This window comes from Centruroides vittatus, unplaced genomic scaffold (assembly GCF_030686945.1).
Source record: "Centruroides vittatus isolate TY-2023 unplaced genomic scaffold, ASM3068694v2 contig_751, whole genome shotgun sequence".
Classification (NCBI taxonomy): Eukaryota; Metazoa; Arthropoda; class Arachnida; order Scorpiones; family Buthidae; genus Centruroides; species Centruroides vittatus.
In genome coordinates, this window is record NW_027122488.1 from 821,105 (window position 1) to 845,323 (window position 24,219).

General features: G+C 27.7%; 1 protein-coding gene across 3 annotated transcripts in view; it reads left to right on the forward strand.

Moving 5' to 3' along the window:
* Positions 1 to 1,051: 1,051 nt before the first annotated feature.
* Positions 1,052 to 24,219, forward strand: part of LOC136981313 (xaa-Pro aminopeptidase 1-like) — an 84,476-nt gene continuing 61,308 nt past the window's right edge. Inside the window, exon 1 of one of the 3 annotated variants that reach the window (XM_067277612.1) lies at positions 1,052 to 1,340. In XM_067277612.1, the coding sequence (XP_067133713.1) occupies positions 1,130 to 1,340 (211 nt within the window). In that variant the 5' untranslated portion in view covers positions 1,052 to 1,129. Of the gene's footprint in view, positions 1,341 to 18,039; positions 18,193 to 18,284; positions 18,293 to 24,219 lie in introns of those variants that run through there. The other 2 variants (XM_067277613.1, XM_067277614.1) reach the window with 2 other exon arrangements.

Genomic DNA, 24,219 nt, shown 5'->3' on the forward strand with positions numbered 1-24,219 from the left:
CGTAGTAACAAAGCGGGTTTCACTTGTAGACGTGTAGCAGTAACTTTGGAGCTCAATGATATTTAAAATCATTGCTAAATGCATAAATATTTTTTAATATTTTCGGCAATTTTTATTTCATTTTATTTATTTTTTTACACCGAACCATTGCTATTTTATTAACAATTGTTGAAATTTAGTCGACGATAAAGCATAGCAATTATAGTATAAATGTGACATGTCAACAAGGACGTCGAAGGGGAGAGCTAGAGTTTTTCTCCCGATCCGAAAAGAATTTACGAGATGGAAGAGATTCCTATAAATTAGTGTTATTTTACTAACAGAAAATAAAACATTTAAGACTAATTTTTATTAATAAAGACACATTCTACCCGTTTAATCTGTTCAAAAAGAAACGGAAAAAGGTACTCGCTAAAGGGCAAAAGTGGTCCGCTCTACCCCGTAACAGGATAAGAAGGTCCCACATAAGATCGCTGGGACCTGTGTGTCGATAGTCAAACAAACATGATCACTTAAACATATACCGCACTTATAAACAAATATTTTCGGTATATTAATTTAAGCACGTAATTACATATTTTCAGAAAATTTTATATATTTAATTTGTATTATTCCCCTGATAAGTATAGTAAGCCATTTAAAACAACGCTAGAGAAATTTTTCCGTATTTAAAAATTTTACTAATGAAAAGGATTAGTAAAATGATTTTAAAAAATCAATTTGATACCCGAAACCGTAAACTTTGAATCTAATCTGCTTTAATTAATATTTTACAATTTACCCAAGCGACTAAAACAATTTCTTAAAAATATGAAAAGTATCAATTGTTATAATGAAAATATATTTTAAAAACTAAAAGTTTTTTTTATCGATATCGAAAAGATTTTTAATGCTAAAATGCATTTTAAATCGCATCTTTTTCGTATAAACCGAGACAATCGATTATTGTAAAAATGAATAAGACATTGACACGCCAGTAACGACCAATAGGAAAGGAGTTAGTAAACACGCCCATTCATAACCCGGCCATTAAATACATCGGCATCTTATACTTAAGCACGCTGTCTATAATGACGTCACGAGATTCAAATTTAAATTTCTCGGCCTAGTAAGTTCTTTAATACGAATTATGCCCCGAAAAAACCGCGCCGCTAGCAGTCGCGTTGCTTACGAACGCGATCGTAAGCGAAAAAAGGCATCGGTGGAGAATGAACCCGAGGAAGAAAGAGAGGCTCGGCTATCGTTCGTGTCCAGTGTGGCCGGGCACCCCGGGGACGGTGAGATTGAAACCCCTCATCCAAAAAATACTACCGATAAATATAAAATGAGAAACACTTTCAGTAAGTTAATGCATTTTTTTTTTCCTTCATCTACTTTGAGTTAAACTAAAATGAAAATATTCTTTTCTATATAAAATTTAATTGGATTACGTTGCAATCGGCGTATCGCATTGCATTAATTCGCATTTCTGTATTAGAATGGGTTCGTTTCACTCTGTTAAATATCATTTAAAAAGAGGTGTTTCGGCAGCTGATTGAAATTGTGGCGCTGCAATCGGCATAATTTAACATTTAGCAAAAAATTTATATAAAAATATATACATACTTCTCAATTAGAATTATAATAATAATTTCAGAATAAGTGCATGGAATCGCATAAATGGCAAAAAGTTGATTTTCTTAGGAAAAACAATTATTTCTAATCTATAGCACTATTAAATGCTTATAGCAGCTGCCTTTATTTTTTTAATCAAAAAAATTTTTTTATAACTTAAAAGAAAATTAATATACATCATTACTGCTACTTAATTATCTAATAACTACATACAATAGATTTTGAACTGTATAATAATAAATACAAGAATTAAAAAAAAAAAAAAACTAGAAACACAATTTTGTTTGATGAACTTGTAATAAACTGTTATTTTAAATAAATTGTGAAAAAATCGATCTGCTTAGTTTTATTAAATCAAGGTAACACTACACAGTTTTATACTATAAGGGTGAAAAATATAACACTACATTAAGCATTGGTAAATACTTGATATGCAACAAACTAAGATTTTGAACAACATATAATTTCTCATATACAAGTGAAGATGCTAAATATTGTTTAAAATTATTTATATTTAATATTTTGCATAATAATAATGCAAATTTTATTTATTTATATTTACATAATTTAACAGTAATATATATCATATATATTAGGATAAATGATTCTATCTATTAGATTTATTTGGCAAAAATTTTCATTCACATTTAACTAGTTTGAAAATTTCAAAAAAATTTTTTACTTAACTTTTCGGTCTGAAATAGACAAAGATAAATTTTTAAATTTCCAGATATTTTGATCCATATACTTAAGTTATGCTAATTTTGATAACATTTAAACTAATAAAAGCCTAATAAATCTGACAGACTAAATTAGTTTAATCATTTTGCTAGAATTTGTTCCATAATGACCTGTTAATTTTTTAATATTTTGTATTACAATACTTTTTATATTAATATGCAATGTTTATTTTTAGCTCTTATTTGCCTGATTAGATTAAGTCTTTATCTTCATTTTTTTACTCCAAGAAAATATATTATTACATAAATATTAATAAAATAATAATAATACTATAAAGCTTCATTTTTAAAAAGTAAAATAATTACTTTAAAGGTAATTAGAATGAATTTTCTACTTGACTGTTAACAGAAATTTTTTCATTCTTAATTATAATGTATTACATTATTGTAATATACAGGTCTTAAAACTTAATGAAAACAAAATTTAATTTAACTATTGTTTTAATGAAATTTCTTCCAACTTAAAAAAAAATTAAATAATCCAGTGAAAACATTTATATAAAATGAATATCATATATTATTTACTGCCTTTGCTAAAAAAGCATGGAATCCTGCTAACATTCAAAAGTGAAATAAGCTGAGATAAAGTTCTTCATATACAACTTACTGGAGACAAAAGTATAGAATGCCCTTAAAAGTGTGGCAAAAGTATGGAAACACATTGTGAGTGACATCAAGTATTGCCTAATATGTTTTGGCATTGATGACGGTCCTTTGGACTGGTTTTTTTCAATGACAAAACACCACTTATTGGACTGGAATGATATAGTAAATACTTCACTCTAAATACTAGAAAATAATTTAAGGCTTTAGTGTGAAGTATTTAAATGATAATGAATGTTCTCAACTGGATTTAAATCTGAATTATTGAAGCCATTCTAATCATGTAATTCTCTTTTCTTTAAACTGTTCCTCATATTTCACTTTTCATGTATGGTTACAGGCAACATTGTTGTCTTGATACATAAAGTCATCATCCCCAAAATGATCCAGTCCATTTTTAACACAAAGTTGTCCATAGTGTTACCACCTGTCCAGTTTTCACCCGGACAGTCTGGGAATTGATTCACTGTCCGGGTGAACTATTAATTTTGTCCGGGAATTTTGTAGAAATTTTGAAATTACGATGAAACAAAGTTCTTGCAAATATTATTATAAATTTACACCATTTGAACAACAAAAGACCTCACACTCACTGAAACTCATTTACCATTTTGCCATGTTACTCTGTTTATGCCGACGTGTGATGCGCAACCTGCCTCTCAACCTTTTTTTGTTTTTTGCTTGTATGTTACTCCTACGCAAGTCCCTAGTCCCTAACTGTAACTGATTTAGAACCAGCATGCACGTTATTCTTCGCATTGTAAAATGACATTGCACATGCGTCAGGAACTCCTGTTCGAACAAACCTGACCTGCCGTCCGGGTCAGCAATTTTGTAAAGGTGGCTAGTTGTCCAAGATAACAATGTATCAACATCATATATTACCATATATTATCATAACATCATTTTAGCATCAACAGTATATTAATAATTGTCAGTTCTCCTGCCCCTGCTGCTAAGGCACCCCAGACCATAATTCCAATAGGAAATTTGGCTATGGGATGGAGACATAACAGTAAAAACTTTTCTTGCAACTGTCATCACTATGTTCAAGACAGATGCATGATTCATCAGTGAACATCACCTTCTTCCATTGCATTTGCATCTAGGTTTTATGAGTTTTAGCTCAATGTAGATGCTGTTTCCTATAATGCACACTCAGAAATAGTTTCCTCTTTACTTTATATAATGCATATCCACATCTGTTGCCTTCATTGAGCAGTTTGCTTAGAAGCATGTATACCTTATTATTTCCATTCAGCATTCACTTCAACATTTAAAACATGCTAGCCACACTGTTTGGATGAGATCCTTATCCTCTCTTGTTGTGGTTTTGCAAAGACATTCACTTTTATAGTAGTTACAGAACCATTCCAGCTACTGTAAAAGTTCTTTAAGTTTTGTATTTAGAAATCAGCTTTTGACAGAATTATTTGAATGCATTTTATGTATTTAGTAATTTGCTTCTTTGTCTGACCTTGCTAGTGTAAGGCAATTATTACTTGTCATTGCACATGATCCAATTCTCATTTTTTAACTATCTTCAGCCTCTGTACATATACTATGGATGCTACTGCAAACATTATCAAGTAGCTATACTCAACAGACTAGTATTATTTTAATACCAAAAATGAATTTGCATTTGGGTTGTGCACATCTTATAATATAATTGAGATGGGTTGATAATGATAATAATAAGTGCAGCGCCCAAACAGTTAGAAGTTGAAATTTGGTACACAGGGTATGTCACGAGAATGTACACTAAGAAGGGATTTTTCGAAATTTCCCGTTGAGTAGAGGGAGAGGATTAAGGCTTAACCTGAAGAACGACGTCTACTATACTATTTTAGATATGATTTTTTTGTTTTTAACTGTGTTTTAGTAAGGTACGTCATGAGAATGCACACTAAAAAGGGATTTTTGGAAATTCCAACCCCCTTTGAGGGAAGAGGAGGGGAGAGTTAGTTTTAGTCAGTATAAACTATAAATAATAAAGAAAAAAGTAAATAGTGGCACATATAGTACATTTTGGCAATTAATAGATATTTTAATCATTTCCACCTTTTGGGTAACTCAAAAACAATAAATCCAAAATAAACAAATTCGAACAAGCATTTGAATTTGTTCTAAATTTGAAAAATTGAATTGGAAATATAAAGTTCCAAACAGTTTTTTTTGGATTTTAGAATTTTTATCAACTATATGATTCAAGTAAAGTTATCATCAAGTAAGTTAATTCTCCATTATAATGAAAAATTTTCTGATTTTTTTTATTTTATAGGTTATTTAAATAAAAAATCTTTTTGAATATGAAAGACTTATTCAGTTAAAATTCAATAATGACTATTTTATTTATTTATTTATTTTTTTGCGTTTTTGACTGAGTTTTAGTAGGATACGCCTTGAGAATGCACACTAAGAAGGGATTTTTGGAAAGTATCCCTGCAGAGGAGAGGGAGAGGGTTGAGGATTATTTTATAGAACTTGGCTTTACTGTACACTATTTTAGATGCAGTTTTTTTGTGATTTTGCAGAAAATCGAACATATTTTTAGACCATGTAAAATTCTCTAATTAGTCTTGGAAGAGGGAGACCTAATTCTTGCACCCAGTGAAAATGGGTAAGATCGGCTATAATCTAATAATCTTAATCTTCGTTATCATTACTTTTTTGCCTGAGCAACGCTGGGCTCATCTGCTAGTTATTCCATATTTTTGGTCCTGTTATCCTGGGCCATATCTTTCTACATTTTTCTTTTTTATGCACTAGATTTTATCACTTATTATAGATGATAATTACAAGTTTCATGCAGTAGCAAAGCTTCATAGTGCCAAAATCACTACTTGGAAATATTTTTATTAAAGTGATGATAAAAATTTAATACTGGCAATAGAAAGTGGTGATAAAAACCATAGTCTGTTTATTTCGACATTCAGCATGAAATTGAATTACAAAGCACACTTCAGGAAAAACAGCAGAATGTCTAGCTCCTGTGTGATGGGAGTCCATGCACCACACACCTAGGATTTCATGCTGTCATGCAGCAAGTGTGGACAGAAAAGTAGGTAGTGACATTGAGAACAGAAGACAGTTTTTGTGCAATGCCATCCAGCATTTCCAGATTGGAGATTTTTTTATCAACTGACAGAAACTTTGGGGAATTTTTTGGGGTGACTTTTTTCATGGGTCTTTTTTTAGTAGACTAAGACAAATTTTAATATGACAGAACTGTTTAAACATTATGTCAAATGTGTTATTTGAAATTATTCATTAAAACTTATTCAAAAATAATTCCTATTGGTAACAAGTGACAGCTTAACATGTTCCTAGACTGATAAGGCTACCAGCACCTGCATTAATTAGTAAATAAAACTGGGGGCAATAAATAATTTGAAGTGACGAAAAAAATTTAAAACTGTCAAAATGATTGGCGATATTTTTAAATTTTCCAGAGCAAGCCCTGTAGTGGACAAGTTTTGATTTTGACCATTGTTCAGTATGGATGTGAGTTATTAGAATATGGTGCATATATAAAAACTGCAGTGCTTCATGGGCAAAACCTAAGGAGATGTCACACACAGCTTGTAGAAGCTGTTAGTGAGCATGCTTTTCCATACAGAACTAGTGCAAGATGGGTAGCAGCTTTTGGACATGGAAGAGTAGCAACTGCTGACATACCTTGTACCATTTGTAACAATGTTGTTTATGCTGTGATCACCCAATGCTTAGAGAACAATAGACAATGGTCTCTGTTTTGTAAAATTTTATGCATAGTTGCAATCTGCACATGCACAAAATTTCTGCCAAATGGGTGTCACATACACTGACAAAACTCCTAAACTGAACACATTATGAAACGTGTTGTGTGAACCTGCAATGATATAAACATGAATAAGATGCCATGTTGGACAAGATCATTGCCATTGACAAAACCTGGGCCAGGGCCTTTGAATCTGAGCTCAAACACTGGTCTGCTGAATGGTGACACCGAGAATCACCACAAAAGCACAAAGTCCAACAAAATTATCTCTAGTGAAGTTAATGGTCATTTTGGCTTATGACATTTGAGAAATTCTTTTGTGTCATTTTCTTTCACATGGTCAAACTGTCAATGCAGTCTACTATGTCGCTTATCTGTAGAACCTATGTCACTCAATCAGGGATAAATATCTTAAATTGTTGTAAAATGAAATCATCTTTCATAATAATGCTACAGCCCATACTGCACAGTGTGTTAGCAAGCATTTACAGCACTGGAGATAGGAAGTACAACATCATCCCCCTATTCCCCAGATGATTACTATTTGATACCCAAATCGAAACAATTCCATACACAAGATGACATTGCCAACATAGTGTGATGATGTGTGAATACCAGATTGGACAATGGAAGAGTAGATGGAATTCATTGCCTCCTTTATTGTTGGTAGCGTATGATTGATTGCCTTGGAGATTACTTTGAAGGTTGTTAATGTGTGTGCAAACTAGTTCTCAACATTATAAGGTATATGCAATAAATGAAACAATTAGTTCCAGTTCTGTTTTTTGTTTTTCCTCCTTTGTCTACAATACTTCCTGAGTAACCCACTAACAGACATTATTGGTAGAATATATTGTGTTTTCATATATGTATTTTTAAATATTTGTATAACAATGCATTTGCCTGCACAAAAATGTTGCATGGCTTAGTAAGTGAGCTATGTATCTGAATTTTCCAATTCAAATGTCACAGGGTTCAATGATAGGATGAAATAGTCCTGAAAAATGTTTAATCTAATAAAAAACTGACTGCTTTAATCAGTTTAGCAGCTGTGTTTTTCTTAGTACATGCAACAATATTTCTAGTTTAATATCATGCATGTAAAACCTTATCTGTGACATAAAACAAACAATAATCCATATTTTTGAGCAGAGGTTTTACTGAACATCTAGTAATATATACCAGGTATAAGGCAAAAAATGCACCATGGGAGCACCTGAGAAAGTAAGAATGCCATCCAGCATAGCACAAAATACACAGTTTTCTGTCAGTTCTTCAATATCTGGAAAAGTGTTGACTGTTTGCATTACTGCTTTAGGGATCTTTTTTCTATTATGAATTGTTTCTTTTGTCAACAATACAGCAAATGTCTCTAGTTTATTGTGTTAGCTGCAGAAAAACAAGCTTATAAAAAATTTCAATAATTACATTTTATTACATGCTACTTTTTAGAAATGAAGAAAAAAGAAATGTTTCTAAAATCCAATGCTCGTTTACAAAACAGCAAACGTTTGACCCCATCCGGGTCTTTCTCAGGCTACGGTTATAAGGAATTCGAATATGTGTGAAATGGAACAAGAAACCAAAATGAATGTGATTCAAAATTTAGAAAATTTATAATCCAATGCTCATCATGTAAATTTAGACTACTGGTAAACTTTTACACATCAACAGAGCTCTTAATAAAAGTATGCCTAATGCTGGCTAGAAAAAAGTAAAGTACCACTCAGAATTTTTTCAGCTTGTTCATGACCCCCCCTAATGATTTATTCCTGGCTATGAAAATGTTTATATTTCAAGTTGATTTATTCATTTCCATTGCTAGTCTTCCAACAGTTACATGGATTTTTCTCAGGCAGAAATAGAAAGAATTGTGTAACAAATATTCCAAATGGTTGTTTTTTTTTTATTGTAAATCTAATGATGATGATAACTATGTTAGTCTCTTGTTATAACTCTTAAATCATTTATTTCAAAAATGGTAATGGTAGCAATAGTAATATCATCATCTGACCAGCTAAATAACAAAATCATCTCATTTCCCTAAAACTTATATTTGATTTCAGATTTGGTTGTTTTTTATTTTTATTTTATTTATCTATTTACTATTATTTTTTCTAATTTTATTTTAACATTATTGTCATATTTACTGTATTATTCCTACTCTAGATCCATGGTTCTCAATCCATGGTCTGCGGAACATGGGTGTTCCGTAAAGCCACTTCAAGTGTTCCACAAAAAAACAAATATACAATTAAAAATTGTTGCAAAAGAAAAATCAATACAATGTAAAATAATTTTTGTATGAGAATGTAATTAGCAAACGCCAATGTCGTCATCTACTAGACCAAGTGCGCTTAATTTCAAAAAGGTTTGCCACCCCTGCTTTAAAGCTGATGTATTATAAGCATTCTGTGGGCAAAAGTGTCAAAGTGTAGTGTTTCCCAACTTCAAAAAGATTGAGAACCACTGCTCTAGATGAATGAAGTAAGTCATACTGCATTGAGAAAAAAAAATGCAACTTTACATTTATTGTCAATTTATATAGTGTTTACGTAAATAAAGCCAGTAATAAATGTAAAATTGCATTTTTAAATTATATTCACCAATAACTATTTTAGTATCTTTAAATATGGAAAAAAAATATTTTACATAAACTAATATCACATTAAAAGATACAAAATGTTACTAAACTATTAGAAAGATAATAAATGATATATAATTTTTTCAATCATATTGTATAAATCAGAAATAAAATCATTTTTAAATTAAATTACTTTTTCATAATATATTTAAAAAAATTTTATTTACATTGTTTAAGATTAATTATTATAACAATATTAGTAAAGAACATTTATTTATCATCTTAAAAAAATCAAATGCATGGTAGCTTTTAATGTAATAACTTATAAATAATCAAATAACAAGTCTTGTTTATATTTATTTGACTTGTTAAAATTTTTGAAAAGCATTCAAATGCTTAATCACTGTATGAAAATATTTTATTTTGCCATATAATACAATAGTAATATTAACAGTATTACTATTAATAGTATAAACATTAGTAATACAATAGAACTCTGGATTATCCAAGCTAATATGGACAAATGCTACCTCAAATAACTGAAAACTCAGATAAAATAGATAGTTACAGCCATTTCAGATTAAAATTACAAATATAAAAGATTTGTAATTTTATATTGCCTATTACTTTCAAGCCTCTTTTTTTATTCCTTAGTGAATTTAATCATTTATAAGATCATCATTTATTACACAATTAATATGTACTGTACAATAGTTTCAGAAATAAAAATGCATATTATTATAGTTACATTTTAGTTATTAGTTCATGAATGATTTGTTTCACATTAAAATTAAATGATAAAAGATAACAGAACAAATCATTTGTAATACATGTTATTGTTTAAAACTTTTTAAAACAGTCCTTTAGTGTTTGTTTTATAGCAATTTCTCACTTCTTTGTCTCAATTTCTGCAGTCACCTCAACATCATTTTTCATGGATGGTCTGTTTCAGATGTTAGTTTCCATCCCTTACTACCTGGCCTCCCTCATTACAAGCCCAGGCAAACCTACAATAAGCAAGGAAAAAAAGACCCTCTTAGTGCCCATAGGGCAGAAAGTTAAAAATCTGCCACAGCTCAGCCACTTGCTTGGTACAGCTGAGGTTAAAAGTATTATGGTAATTAGATGCTCAGTTCATATACAACAAAGCTTTTACAAATTTTTAGAAAAGTAGTGTATTCACTTTTAGATTTGCCTTAAATAATGCAGGACCTCACTTAACTGGGACTTGGATAATCAGGGTTATAGTGTAATTTGCAAATTTAAACTATAGACTATACATTTTGTATTCTAACTTAAATTCATAAGATTATTTGAGTAATGGTAATTGAAAATTTTCAGGTAAAATTAAGCTAATATACTATTTAGTAGTTTTTTGTTAATTATGTAACTACAATAGTATACTTAAAAAATTATGTACACACAACTGGAACAGGAAGTTTAGAGTACATTTTCAACATTTTTCAGTGATATTAACTCCTGAATTTTTGTTGGACTTGTTGAAAAGATGTGAATGTAATACTCTAATGTTACACTTTTTTCAATATTCTTTCAGAAACAATTTAACTGATAATTTTAGAATTAAGATACTTCAACATAGGAAGTATTAAATCTAAAAATTTATGAGAAAAATTCTTTATAATACATTTAAAATATTTTTTTTTCATTTGTATGATGAATAATATATGCTAAATTTTGCAATATTTATTATTAAGTTTACTTTTTAAGCTTGAAAAATTTGATGTGTAACTGATAGAAATACTATATAAAACCTGTTCAATTGAAATATCACTGTAAAGAGTTTGCAAATAACTGTTTAATAACATTCCACATGAATTCATATTTGAAATATGATACACATGAGAGATACCTAAGCTGTGGTACAAAAGTGATCAAAATTAGTTCACGGAAAATTAGAAAGGCGGAGAATAGATCGTATTGAAATTGTCCATTTGAATTATCACATTCATCTTCTTTTTTGTTTCAAATCTTCATTGATCCCAGAATATCAAAATACTGTAAATAAAGGAATTAAAAGGTTTGACTGTAAAATTAACAATATGACATTAAGCAAAAGAAATATGGTGTATAAGTTTAATTGTAGCTGCATAAATCTGTATACATATATTGGGGAAATGGGTAGAAAATTAAATACTAGAATTAAAGAACACATAAGAGCCATAAAATATAACTATCAAAACTCTGCAGCAGCCAAGCATTGAATAGTAAAGGCTATGAAATAAGTTTACCTTCAATAATAGTTGTAAAATCCAAAAATAATATGTATAAATGCCAACTGTGAACACACAGAAATAATAAAAACTAATAACAAGATTAATGATAGTAATAGGTGGGAAATAAATCATATGTGGTATGACTTTTCAAGCATAAAAGATTAATTTTGTTTAATTGTTATGTATTCCATAGTCATGTAATTCCTTCCTGGAAACACACTGGTTTACATGTGGTTATCATCTAACAGCAGATGTGTTAACCAATTGGAAACAAGCAGTAAAACTAGTGGTAGAACCTTTAACCACATGTTGCAGTATTATTGTATTTGAAGTGCTGATTAAACTAACTGTGTGAATATGTTAATCAAAACCAAAACATGTATAGTTGCAGTGCTATATGTTTTGTGGTAGGTTGAACCAATTAGTTCAAAACCAGGAATCACACCTCTTGTGGGTATTCAAGTTGGTATTTATTCTCAGTATGAGTCTCTTGAATTACAACTATGTCATTTTCGTTATCCTTTAGAATTCTATGTAAGTATTGGCATTTTGCTTGACCAATGCCTTCAATATTAATTTGAGGAACAAGGCCTTTGGTACTAGGGCCTTACAAGGGCCTTTGTAATGAGGAGACATATGTAGTTTAATTGAAAAGTTCAGTAGAAAAGGTTGAAAAGATGTGTATTGTCCAGGAGATCCTACAGATTATTTGGATGCCAAAAATATATTTACTATATAAAATTATATTTCTAACTTAGATTTACATTTATGATTTGTGTTCCTTTTTCTGCTTTCTGTTCTTTTTACTAATTAGATGTGTAGCCATACACTAAATAAATACCGTATTTTACGGACTATAAGATCCATAAAATAAGGTCCATAAAATACATAAAATAAAAGATGTATAGGATCATTCATAATCATAATGAAAAATGCACCCAAAAAATAATTCCAAATGAAAATAAAAATCAAGAAAAGGAAATTAACCAGCATACCCAACAAATGTGGTAGAGACAAAAAGAGAAAATTACCACAACCATAAAGAAAACAGGACTATTCACAAGGTTTTTACTGGACTTGTTTATTATTGTTGTATTACTATCCTAGTGATAATTTATAATCCTATTAATAAGGTGTATGCAATAATTTGTAATAATTGTACTATTAATGTATATTGTAATGTTGGCAAGTTTCACCCTACATTGTTTCTTGTATGTCATCCAACTGATATGGGCCAATAAGGCTGAAATGCATTTTGGTTAAGTTAATTAAATAGGCTGGGTGTGTAATAAGCCTGTTCATTAGTCATAGTAACTAAGTAGTTTTTTTTTGTAATTAAATAATACAATAATAATAAGGCAAGAAGCTTTTTAATATATTGCTAGTAATTAATTTTATAAATATAATTTTGGAAAGATGAGGGTTATAAAAAGTTGCTTTTATTTAATTACTATATTTTCATGTAATGTCCCTTAGGTTATCTGTGTTTAAAGGCAGTTTGAAAGCAGTGCAGGGCTGTGTTCAGTAATGCAGGATCCTTGCTAAGTCTAGTTAAGCTGCGATGTTGAACTAGTTTCTAACTACTGCTAGACTCCTCCCACCACTAGAATTCTAGCCAGTTCAGTCAGCTTCTTTTTATCTGTTCTTAGCTCTGCCCACTAAGCCACTCAGAATTCTAACTCAGGTGTTCTGCATTACTGAACACAGCCCAGATTATATATCAATTTAAATTTACAAACTTGTACCTATGGAGCAATGGCTGCTCCTATAGATGTGGGTTATATAGCAAGACAAATTATGCAAAAGTTTTATTTTTGTTCTAGCACTTTTCTCTACCTTGTGGGTTATATACACGAAAATAAGGTAGTTTTTTCTAACAAGAATTTATATCTAGAATATATACTGTATGTACATGTGTATATTTGTATGTACTGCAAACATACAACATATATTTTATGAATATTGTATAAATCTTGAACTTTTTAGAAGAATTCAAAATCAACATTAAAATTATTTTAAAAGTCTAAAAAATAATTTACAAAATAATTAAATTTTAATGTTAAAATAATTTCATATACCTAATTTACATTTGAATAAATGTATTCATTTTTTATTTATTTATTCACCTTTTTTATAAAATGTCTATGATAATGAATCTCCTTCCCACATTTAGTGTTACCACCCGTCCGGTTTTCATCCAGACAGTCCAGGAATTTTGTAGAAATTGTGAAATTATGATGAAACAAAGTTTTTGCAAATATTTTTATAAATTTACACCATTTGAACAATGAAAGACCTCACACTCACTGAAACTCATCTGCCATTCCACCATGTTACTCTGTTTATGCTGACATGTAATGCGCAACCTGCCTCTCGACCTTTTTTCTTTTTTGCTTGTGTTACTCCTACGCAAGTCCCTAGTCCCTAGCTGTAACTGATTTAGAACCAGCATGCAGCATGTCGCAACACTACATTAATGATAAAACCCCAAACAAATACATAAAAAAAATAATAATAAGTATAAATAAAATATTGGATAAAAGTAAAAAAAAAGATGTAATGTAAAAGTTATACAGTAATTCATTACAAGTATTTTTAAAACAACAGAAATCAGCATGGAGTAAATATTCAAAAATATCAATATTTTCAGAGATGTGGTAGAAATAGGATGTTTGAGATATTGATAGTCTAAAAAAAGATATATAGATGGATGTTAAGTTGCAAGTATTTCGCAAATAACTCTTAAAGCCAATCTGACTACACATAGACATTGTAGAATTGATAGTATAATAATCAATAGAAATATATAATACATTCATTAAATAGAGTCCCAATTTAAGACTAGCAATGTTCAGATGACTGGTAAAGGTAGGTTACAGAATTTATTTAAGGCAAGATATGTTTTGTTACATTCTTTAGAGAGAGTTTTCCAGAAGGGAAGGGTCAGCCATAGCCCAGATTGACAAATAATAATCTATAATAGATTGAAAGTTGGTATAAAAGATGGAACATAATACAATTTTAGAAGATATAGAGGTGCAAAAGCACCATAGAATTCCACATCAAATGGCAAGCAGTTTAGCTAATTTAGCTATGTGGCATTTTAACACAAGTTTTTCATCAAAAATGATGCAGAGATTGTTTACAAAGCAAACTTATATGCTCATCACAAATAACAAAAGTTGAAAAAGGACAATTCCTGTTTAGCAAAAAGCACATAGCATTTTAGTTTAAAAAATTTACAGAAAATTTATTAGTCTGTTATGTTGTTAGTTTAGAGATAGTAGGCCTATAACAATAAATTTTACTGTATAGATAATCACTATGTTCAAAGAATTAAAAGTTTAGTTTTTTTTAAATTAAATATCTCTGACTAGATATATTAAAATATTGTAAGTTTAATATTAGAAAATAATAATACAAAATAAATAAACATCATATTAATAAAGCCAAACAACTACCAAATTATATTGGACTATATTACTGCTACTATTAATAATTAAATGCTAAGTAAATTGGCCTAGGAGGTAGGAGTTAGACATCATTTCTTATTTAATTTAATAGCAGCAGTAATATAGCTTGATCTAATCCAGCAATCATTTGGCTTTAATATAACAATTGGGCTTACAGATGTTTATATTTAGGCCTAAACATAGTAATTAAAATAAAAGATTAAATTATTTCTATTTTGATATTAAATGCATGTAACATTTATATAAACTTAAATTTTTACTTATTACATATTTTCCAAATATCACAACGTTCTTACAGCCACGTTTTTAAGATATGTAATGCTAAGGCAATACTCTGAAAATGATTGATAAAAAAAATTGTTTAAGCTTGTATAAGCATAGTATGTAATACCATCTATAAATTTAAACATTTTGAAAATTTTTATAAATAAAGGTGGCATTCAAGGTAGGGCTCATTATGAAGTATTAATGAAAAACTTATTTTTATATTGTACAGTTCATTTTTTCATGTATAATGTTTTTTATTTAAAGCATTTATGCGTAATTGTATGCATACTTTCTACAATGACATTGTAAATCTAAATCTGCAATTGTCAGTACCTACAATTACTGAAAAGCTATTGTACAGCTTGTTTGGTCTAATAATGATATCCTTTGGAATAGTTTTCATTTTTGTTGTTTTTTTAATATTAAGCAATGTTTTGCAGCATTACTTGAAAAATTTAACAAAAATACTTTAAATTTATAAGCACTATATCGGCTTTTCTTTGTTGCTAGGTTTATTACAGCAACAAAGAAAAGCTGATATAGTGCTTATAAATTTAATCCAACACTAGGCAAGAAGCATATTAATGAAAAATACTTTCAGTTTTTGTATTCATCTAAATTCATTTTCAGATAAAAGTGAAAATAAATCAAAATTTTGACAGAAATAGTTTACAAAATTAAACTATTTTTGACTTACTTTTTCTGAATGAATAAATTTTTTTTATGAGGAAAACTTATTTAACTAAATTAACAAAAAAATTATTAGAAGAATATTAAATTCTCTGTTGAATATTTTCTTATATTTATTTCTTTAATAGATTTTGACAAAATTTGTGTCAGACTAAAGCAATCTCTTTAGTCCATAAATTCTTCACATCTCTAGAATATATCCTACAATAATAATTCCAATATTGAAAACAACAAAACTGAATAGAGATTATGTATTCCAAAGAAAATGAATGAATAGTTTATATGTATTTATTTAATTTGAATAATTTATTTGAGCATTAAATTAATTAATGAAGAGTTAAAAAAAACTAAAGTAATTTATTTAGTCTACATCATGACAGATCAGATATTAAATTTCATCAAAATAGTAAAACTAAAAGTGTTTCATATTAACATGATGATAAAATAGGTTTAAAAACCTACAGAAATTATTGGAGTTGAGTGCATAAGATACAAATTCATTCTATTTATAAAAATCTTAATTGATGAAATCTTTCATGTGCTTCTTTTAATGAATAAAAGAAAGAAATGAACTTTAATGACTAGAAAAATTACCTGTGTAAAAAGAATTACTATATACAATCAACTGCACACAAATGATTCTTTAAGAACTTTTCGATCACCTATTTTAAAAATAAAATTCAGAAAAAAACTATTCTGTTTTTTCTTATTATGGATATTCTATTCTTATCATATTTTCTACTTTACATATTTCTAAAGAACATTTTGTAATACAACAAAAAAAACCTATAAAGCTATCTCAAAAGTTATTCTAGCAAAGAAATTTAAGAAAACAAATACTTCATTCTATAAAAGCATGATGTTTAATCTCAAATCTTTTGTAATAAATCAAAATGCATTATGATTATATTATAATTTGACACATATCTTGCAAATTATATTATTATTTTAAATTAAGTTACATTAATCCATACATTTAAAACTATACTGTATATATTTAATAACGATGAGGTGTAATTATAAGAGAAAAATAGAAAAAAAAACAATTTAACAAATTTAATATCAAATGTTTTTTTCAACTTGAATTACAAACTCAAAGTATGCAACTATTCAAAGTTAAATAATAATACAAAATAGCACTTAAATCTTAAATAATCTGTAAAAAATATCACACAATTTATATGTTCTTTTCAGTCAATACAGATAAAGAAATTTGATTATAATAATAATAGTTTTAATCAAATTTTAAAAATATAAAAACTTCTGACAAAAATAGTCGGTCATAGAGGGAAAAAATTTTTTAAATTTAAATGATGATTTATACTTTAATTAATTAATATCACTTTAAACAATGAAAATTAGACAAAATAGCCTATATAAAATAATAATGTATTAAAATCAATATTTTTGTCAAACAAGTATTAGTTTATTTCAATATAAGTACAGTTCTAGTCACGTTTTTTTATGACAGTTTATATGATAAAGAACAAGGATATATAACAGAACCAATTCCTTTATTAACCAAGCACATTATTTCTCTTATCACTTTTCTGAACAAAGTTTAGTAATTATCAAAATTTAATATATTTTTAAAATATCATTATAAAATATTAATTTACATTATTATAATTTAATCACAATAATACACTTGAAAAAATGTTTTCTTACTTATATTGCAGTTTAACTATATTAAATGATTAATCATTTTCAAGTCCATTTCATTTGTTATTTAAGTACTTAAAATAAAAGTTATATAAATGTAGTTCTTTTAATATTGAACTTGTTGAACTTACATTTTTTTTTATTTCTCTCAATTTAATTACATAATCAGAAGTTCTTTTTAATAATCAGCTGCCTTTCCGGTTTTTAAATGTACTCCAACCTGTAAGATTACACGTGCTGATTTTTTAACTATAAAAGGTCATTTATTCCGATTTAATGCGTAGGAAACGAACGAATTTAAATGTTACGCTATTATTCGGAAATAAAGCAGCAAAAGATATTCCAAAATGAATCTTTAAATATTTAAAGTCCGCGTAACTTCGGGTGCTAACTTTTCTCTTAACTCAGGCTTGACTTACTCTCAGCGACATCTAGCGGGACAAAAGTTCCTGTATTTAAATCCGTCCCGAATCGAACTTTATTCGCGTCTCCGGAGTATTGGCGAAAGTTAGTGTTAATTTTTCCCTCGAAATTCGATTAGATTTATATTCCAAGTTTACATAATGTAAGTAAAGTAGCTTATGGCATAAACTCCGATTGTTACGCTTTGTTAGTAGAAGCGTGTTTATACGCTCCGTATTAACAGAACTACACGTGGCCGATCGGTGCATTTCTTTAATATAAATAAACTTAGTTTTATATTTGAGAAAAATTAATCTTAAAGGGATTTATATGTAATTATTTGAAGATTTTAATTGGTTTCGCGGAAAATTTTAAGACAGTAAAAAAAGAATAATAGTAATATTAAGAAATTTCGTTTATTTTAATGTTTTCGATATAAGAGTGGCACTTTTTCGTCTATCTATTGATAAGTGTTGTCGCATGACCGTACATTTTTTAAATAGATTACGCGATTATGTGCAAAAGAGGGAAGTTTTGTTGCATATTTGGAAAAATTTCAATTTATTCATGTATTCGTAACATATAAATTTATGAATTGCTAACAATTATATACAGAAATTACTTTTATAGTTAGAAAAACATTCGCAGGCTCGTATTGATGTGTATTTGGGTTGGTGTTAGAAATGGATATAATTATATTATATAATCATAATCATCATCGTAAAGTTGTATATTTATATACATTCAAAAATACTTTCAGATTCGTTCTATTTTTGTTAATATATTTTAAGATAAAGAGTTTTAATGTATTAAATTTTTCCTGTGACTGAGCTGTGATCAATTATATTTGGGAATATAAAGTTTTTTTTATTTAATTATAACGTATAAACACACTATGAACATTTAATTAAAATCTGCCTGTTCAAATAAAATTATAAAATAAATAATTTAAGCCATTCATATTATATAGAGAAAATTGAATTGAGTAGTTTACAGCAAAAAGGAAACTAGAAAACTATCTTAATAATGTTTTATGGATTATTTTCTGTCAGAAATTATAATTATTACTTATAATTGTTTCTGACCAAAGTTCAACTTTATATAAACAATTTAAAATATGTAGAAATATATTAAAATTCTTTAAAATAAACATGTTCTATATAAAACTATCATAAACACTTCAGATTATAATTACTATGTGTAATGTAACATTTATTGTGTGTTTTATTCTTTGTTTCCTATTGTTTGGTCTTTAAATAAAATTTTTTTTACTTTATATAAGAAGGAAGTAGGTTACTTGGTCTTACAGACACTATTTATTGATGTAAATCAGCGGTCGGGGAACTGGGGTAAATTACCCCAAATGGGGTAAAAATGAAATTATTGGGGGTAATAAGGAATTTCTCCAAAACCTAAAAAGAAAGTTTTCAATGAAATTATTGTTTTCCAAAATGATAATTTTATTTGGTTTGTCTATTATCTATTATTTTCAGTGTAAAATGATTCAATAAATAGTGTTTAATTTAAATTTGTATCGATTTTCTCCTTTTCAAAATGAGGGGGGTATATTTGTGTAATGTCAACTTACACAAATATATTTTGGGGTAATGGCTAAAAAAGTTCCCCGCCCCTTGATGTAAATAATAAAATGAACAAATTTTACAGATTGTGATAGTAATTGGTAAATCATTAGAAATGGAGATTAAAATTAAATGAGACATTGACAATTCTAATTTAATTATATTATATAAATAGAAAAACTGGATAAGAATTAAATGATTTTCTATTAATAATTTTCATATAAATGTAGTTTGTTTTTTTACTGTATATAAAACTATCATTTTTATTATTCATTTATACACTAGTGATAATTAACAAATTAACAAAAATTAAACAGAAATTTTGAATTATCTCAAAAGAGAATGGTTGAAAAAATATTTGAAATTTACATAAGGTATGAATTTTTTTTGAATCAAACATTAAAACAAAATAGTAAAAGTTTAAAGAGAACTTATAGCCTAATCATTTGTTTTCAGTTCTGTCAGTGACAATTTATAAAATTTATAGAATGATGATAAACTGAAAAAATTATTGCTACTATTTTAACATAAGTGTTTAAGTGAATATAATTTCAGAAATTTTATTTATTAAAAAATATTATTTTGTAAATTTGTATTAGTTATATCATATTAATTTTGTAAGTTAAATTAGAATTGAGTTATGATAAAAAATTTAAGTTTAATGGCATTTTAATGATATTGTTTATGTAAACATTATTTTTTTACTTTAAAAATGTTTTGTATCTGGTGTAATAATTTTAATTTTATACAATCAGCATTTTTATGAAATTATGTATAATTGTATTTGCATTCATTTCACAATAGAAAACAGATATTCTAGAATATAAAATGAGTAATGCTGAAGATGTTCATCATATTTAAAATCAATATTTGGCTTGATATTCTGGTATGTCAACTCTGTTGCACAAGAAAACTTAAGTTCAGTCACCTCATGTTTTTGAGCTTGTGCTATTTTGTAATTTAAAGAAACTTGAGTTGATTTAACAGAATTTATCTACATGGTTAATTTGTTAATCAAATGAATTTTTCTCTTTTGATTGTTAGTATAACGTTTAGAAAGATATCATTATTAAATAATATGATGATGTGTAAAATTTAATGGCCAATCTGATGATAAAATTTAATAAATTTATTTATTTTGTATTATTAAGGCAATATTAGACTACTACTGATGCTTGAGTTAGAGAAGTTTTACTGTAGTAAAACTTCTCTAACTCAAGCATCTGTAACTTTAATATTTCTTTAACTTGAACAAAATGAAGCACTTGCTAGATCTCAATGGAATAGCATAGGGGTTTAACATCTCCACTTGAATTTCCTTAATTCGAATTTTCTCCAATTTGAAGGTTTTCGTGGTCTCCTGACACTGAATTTTACTTTCAACTTCCCTGACTTAAATTTTAATATTTATTCTATCCAAAGTGATCCTAATTAATGGATTTTCATAAAGTTTGTTGTATCTACTCTCCCCCCATTTGCAGAGAACATTCCAGACCAAAGTAAGAGGACCTCTCACTTTATCTCAACAAGATATACAGTACTTGTAAAATGTTAGATTCCATTAGTTACATTGAACATTTTGCCAAAAGGCATTACATTGGCTGTTTAAATCAAAAATCTATCAAAAATTCTTATATATAATATAAATATAAAACAAATATAATATAAGAAAGGTAAAACTACAAATTGATTTAGAATCAGCATTTTTCACTCTTGTTTTTTAACAAAGTTTTTTCTTGTCTCTTGGAGCTTAGAGTTATAGAAGTTTTACTGTATTAGACTGTATATAATAATTCACTTTTGCTTTAACTTTTACATTTTTTTTATACAAATAATTTTAAAATCATTTCATACACAGAACTGTATAAAATAATATAATCAAATTATATAAGATAATGAATTTAATTACTTTACAATGACATACTACTAAAATATAATTGTATCAATAAATATATACAGTAGAACCCAGCCATATATGCAGACTCTCCCTGTATGATTTTAGGTTTATGCTAGTGGCAGTTCAAAAAAAAGAAAAAAAAAGGAAATAAACATTAAATAAAAATTCCTAATTGCATACTAAATCTGTGATATTTTTTTAAGGAATAATAGAATGTTCACAGTATCTTTCTCAAGCATACTTATTTTATTTCTGGGAAGGCATTACAGATTCATTTCTTTATTTTTCACTAAACATTGGATTTTTTATCAACATTTTTGTGTGATATCTGTGCTGCTTTTAGTTTATGCTAGTTACTTTACAAACATGGCTCTGAAATGCAACAATAGTTAGATTATCAGAGCAACCAGCTTCACTATAATGCTGATTGTTTTGATAAGCCAAAGAAAAAAACATTTAAAAAAAAAGTCAGCTTTTGAAATTTTTTTTTTCAAAAGTTTTATGATTTGTGGTATTGTGCTATTTTGTGTTAATATAGTGTTTGTCTTATTTATGTTTAAAAAAATTCAGCAAAGAGTTGCATAACTTTATTAAAAATATGACATTTTTATTTATTATTTATAATAAATAAAATTTTGAGCATGGGGATGAATTTTTTAAAATATTGTAATTATCAATAATGATTAAAATTTTCATCTGACCTCATCCCCAAGATATAAGTATTATTCTTCAACCTTTAACCACCAAAATTTAATAGCATCAATGCCCCTTACATACAAATTTTGTTTCTTAATCTATAACCCATCCTGAAATATTAAATAATAAATGAAATAGATGTCCACAAACAAACAAACATAACAAACAAATGGCAGGAGGCAGGAATGGATAAGGTAAAACACCATGTGATTATAATTATTCCAATAAAATAATTTGAAAAAATTAAAAATAATATATACTTCATTTAATAATAATGATTATTTTTATAGTTAATCAATTAAATTAGCCAATTTCTTGCAACATCAGTGCAGGATCTGTATTAAGTGAAAGTGTTATTTGTAATACTTGTTCTCTTTATTCAGCACATGGGTTGTACAGAAAAGCACAATGCTTCAAAAGAACTCAATCAAACATCAATGCTGACATTTGTATATCGATAACAAATTTTTAAATTTTTTTTTTTATTTGAAAGATTGAAAAACTGAACTTTAATGGAAGCTAACACTGGAAAATAATATTAATTATTTAAAAAATTTGTATTAATATAAAGTAAATTATACATAAGGTCATAAAAATGTAAATTGGGAGGATTGGATCTTCCAAAAGATTTGGAGAAAATTAGTAAAAACAGAACAGTTGTAGTTCAAATTGAAAACACACTTGAGCTAGTTATGAGAATGTATAAGTTTGGGCATTAGAAGTACATTTCAAGCATATCTTGTGTTACTAAACTTTTTCTCCCCTAGTATTTTTGTTTTGATGACAATTTAACTTTTCAAAAAAAAAAAAAAAAAAAGAGTCTGAAAAAATTTTTATGCTAAAGACCACAATTGACACTGGAGATGTTGTTTTAAACTTTAAATAAAATAGGACATATGGTTTATGGATAAACCTTTACACTCTAGTATTTAAAAACTTTTTTTAATAAATCTTAAAGCATGATCATTTAATATTAATAATGATTATATCAGTTGAATTTCATTATTCTTGAATCCCGTTTCATTAAATAACAATTATTAAACATTATCATGATTAACACTAACATTTCCAAACAAAAGGCTATAGTAAAAAGTGTTTTAAAACACCTCAGAAAAGTTGTCTCCAATAAGTTAAATATAAAATAAGAATACAGTATTTTTCATTCAATATGAATTTAAAAATTCTAATGTCATTACATAAAATTTTATATAACATACATTTCCAGTAACAAGTTTCCAGCATGACAAATATTTAATATTGTAACAATTATCACATTCTCTTAAAATACAATGGGGTATGAACTCAGATACTTGAATGTTTTAAAATCTGAGAATGGCCATTGAAGACCAAAAAAATGTTTACTTGCTAAAATTTTGATGAATTAAAGTTACCATTATAAATTAAAATTTTGGATTATTCATTTTGCATTTTTCCCATGTCCAATTAGTTTCATCAATGTGTGAAAATTTCTTTATTATTATTATTTTAAAAGAATAGCCTATTATATATTATTCTAGTCTAAAACTACATTTTGAATTATGGATATACAGTACTTTAAAGAAACTAAATTTTTTAGGATCTTTTTAATTATTTTGATTAATCATTTTCTAATTTAATATAGAAATGTAGGGTGTCCATAAAGTCTTATGTTGAGTTTTAGAAATTTATTGTGCAAACACAGTGAGAGCTACTAACGGCATGCATGTACTACAGTGTAGGCAAACATAAAGTTTCTCTCTCATTTGCTACTTGCATCATCAGTTTCTTTTTTGCTGAATAGACAGTGACAGCTACCACATATCTGGATATGTTAGAGCAGTTAGCTGCACTGCAGTTGCAAGACCTATAACCTGATGTCATTTTCCAGCAGAACTGTGAAATGCTACATTGGGGAGTAATTGTATGTACTTTCCTAGACATCACATTTCCAACTACTGGAGAGGTTGGGATGGTCCCACTCACTAGTCCCAAGCCTGCCTGACATATTCCCTCTAGATTTCTTTTTGTGAGTTATGTT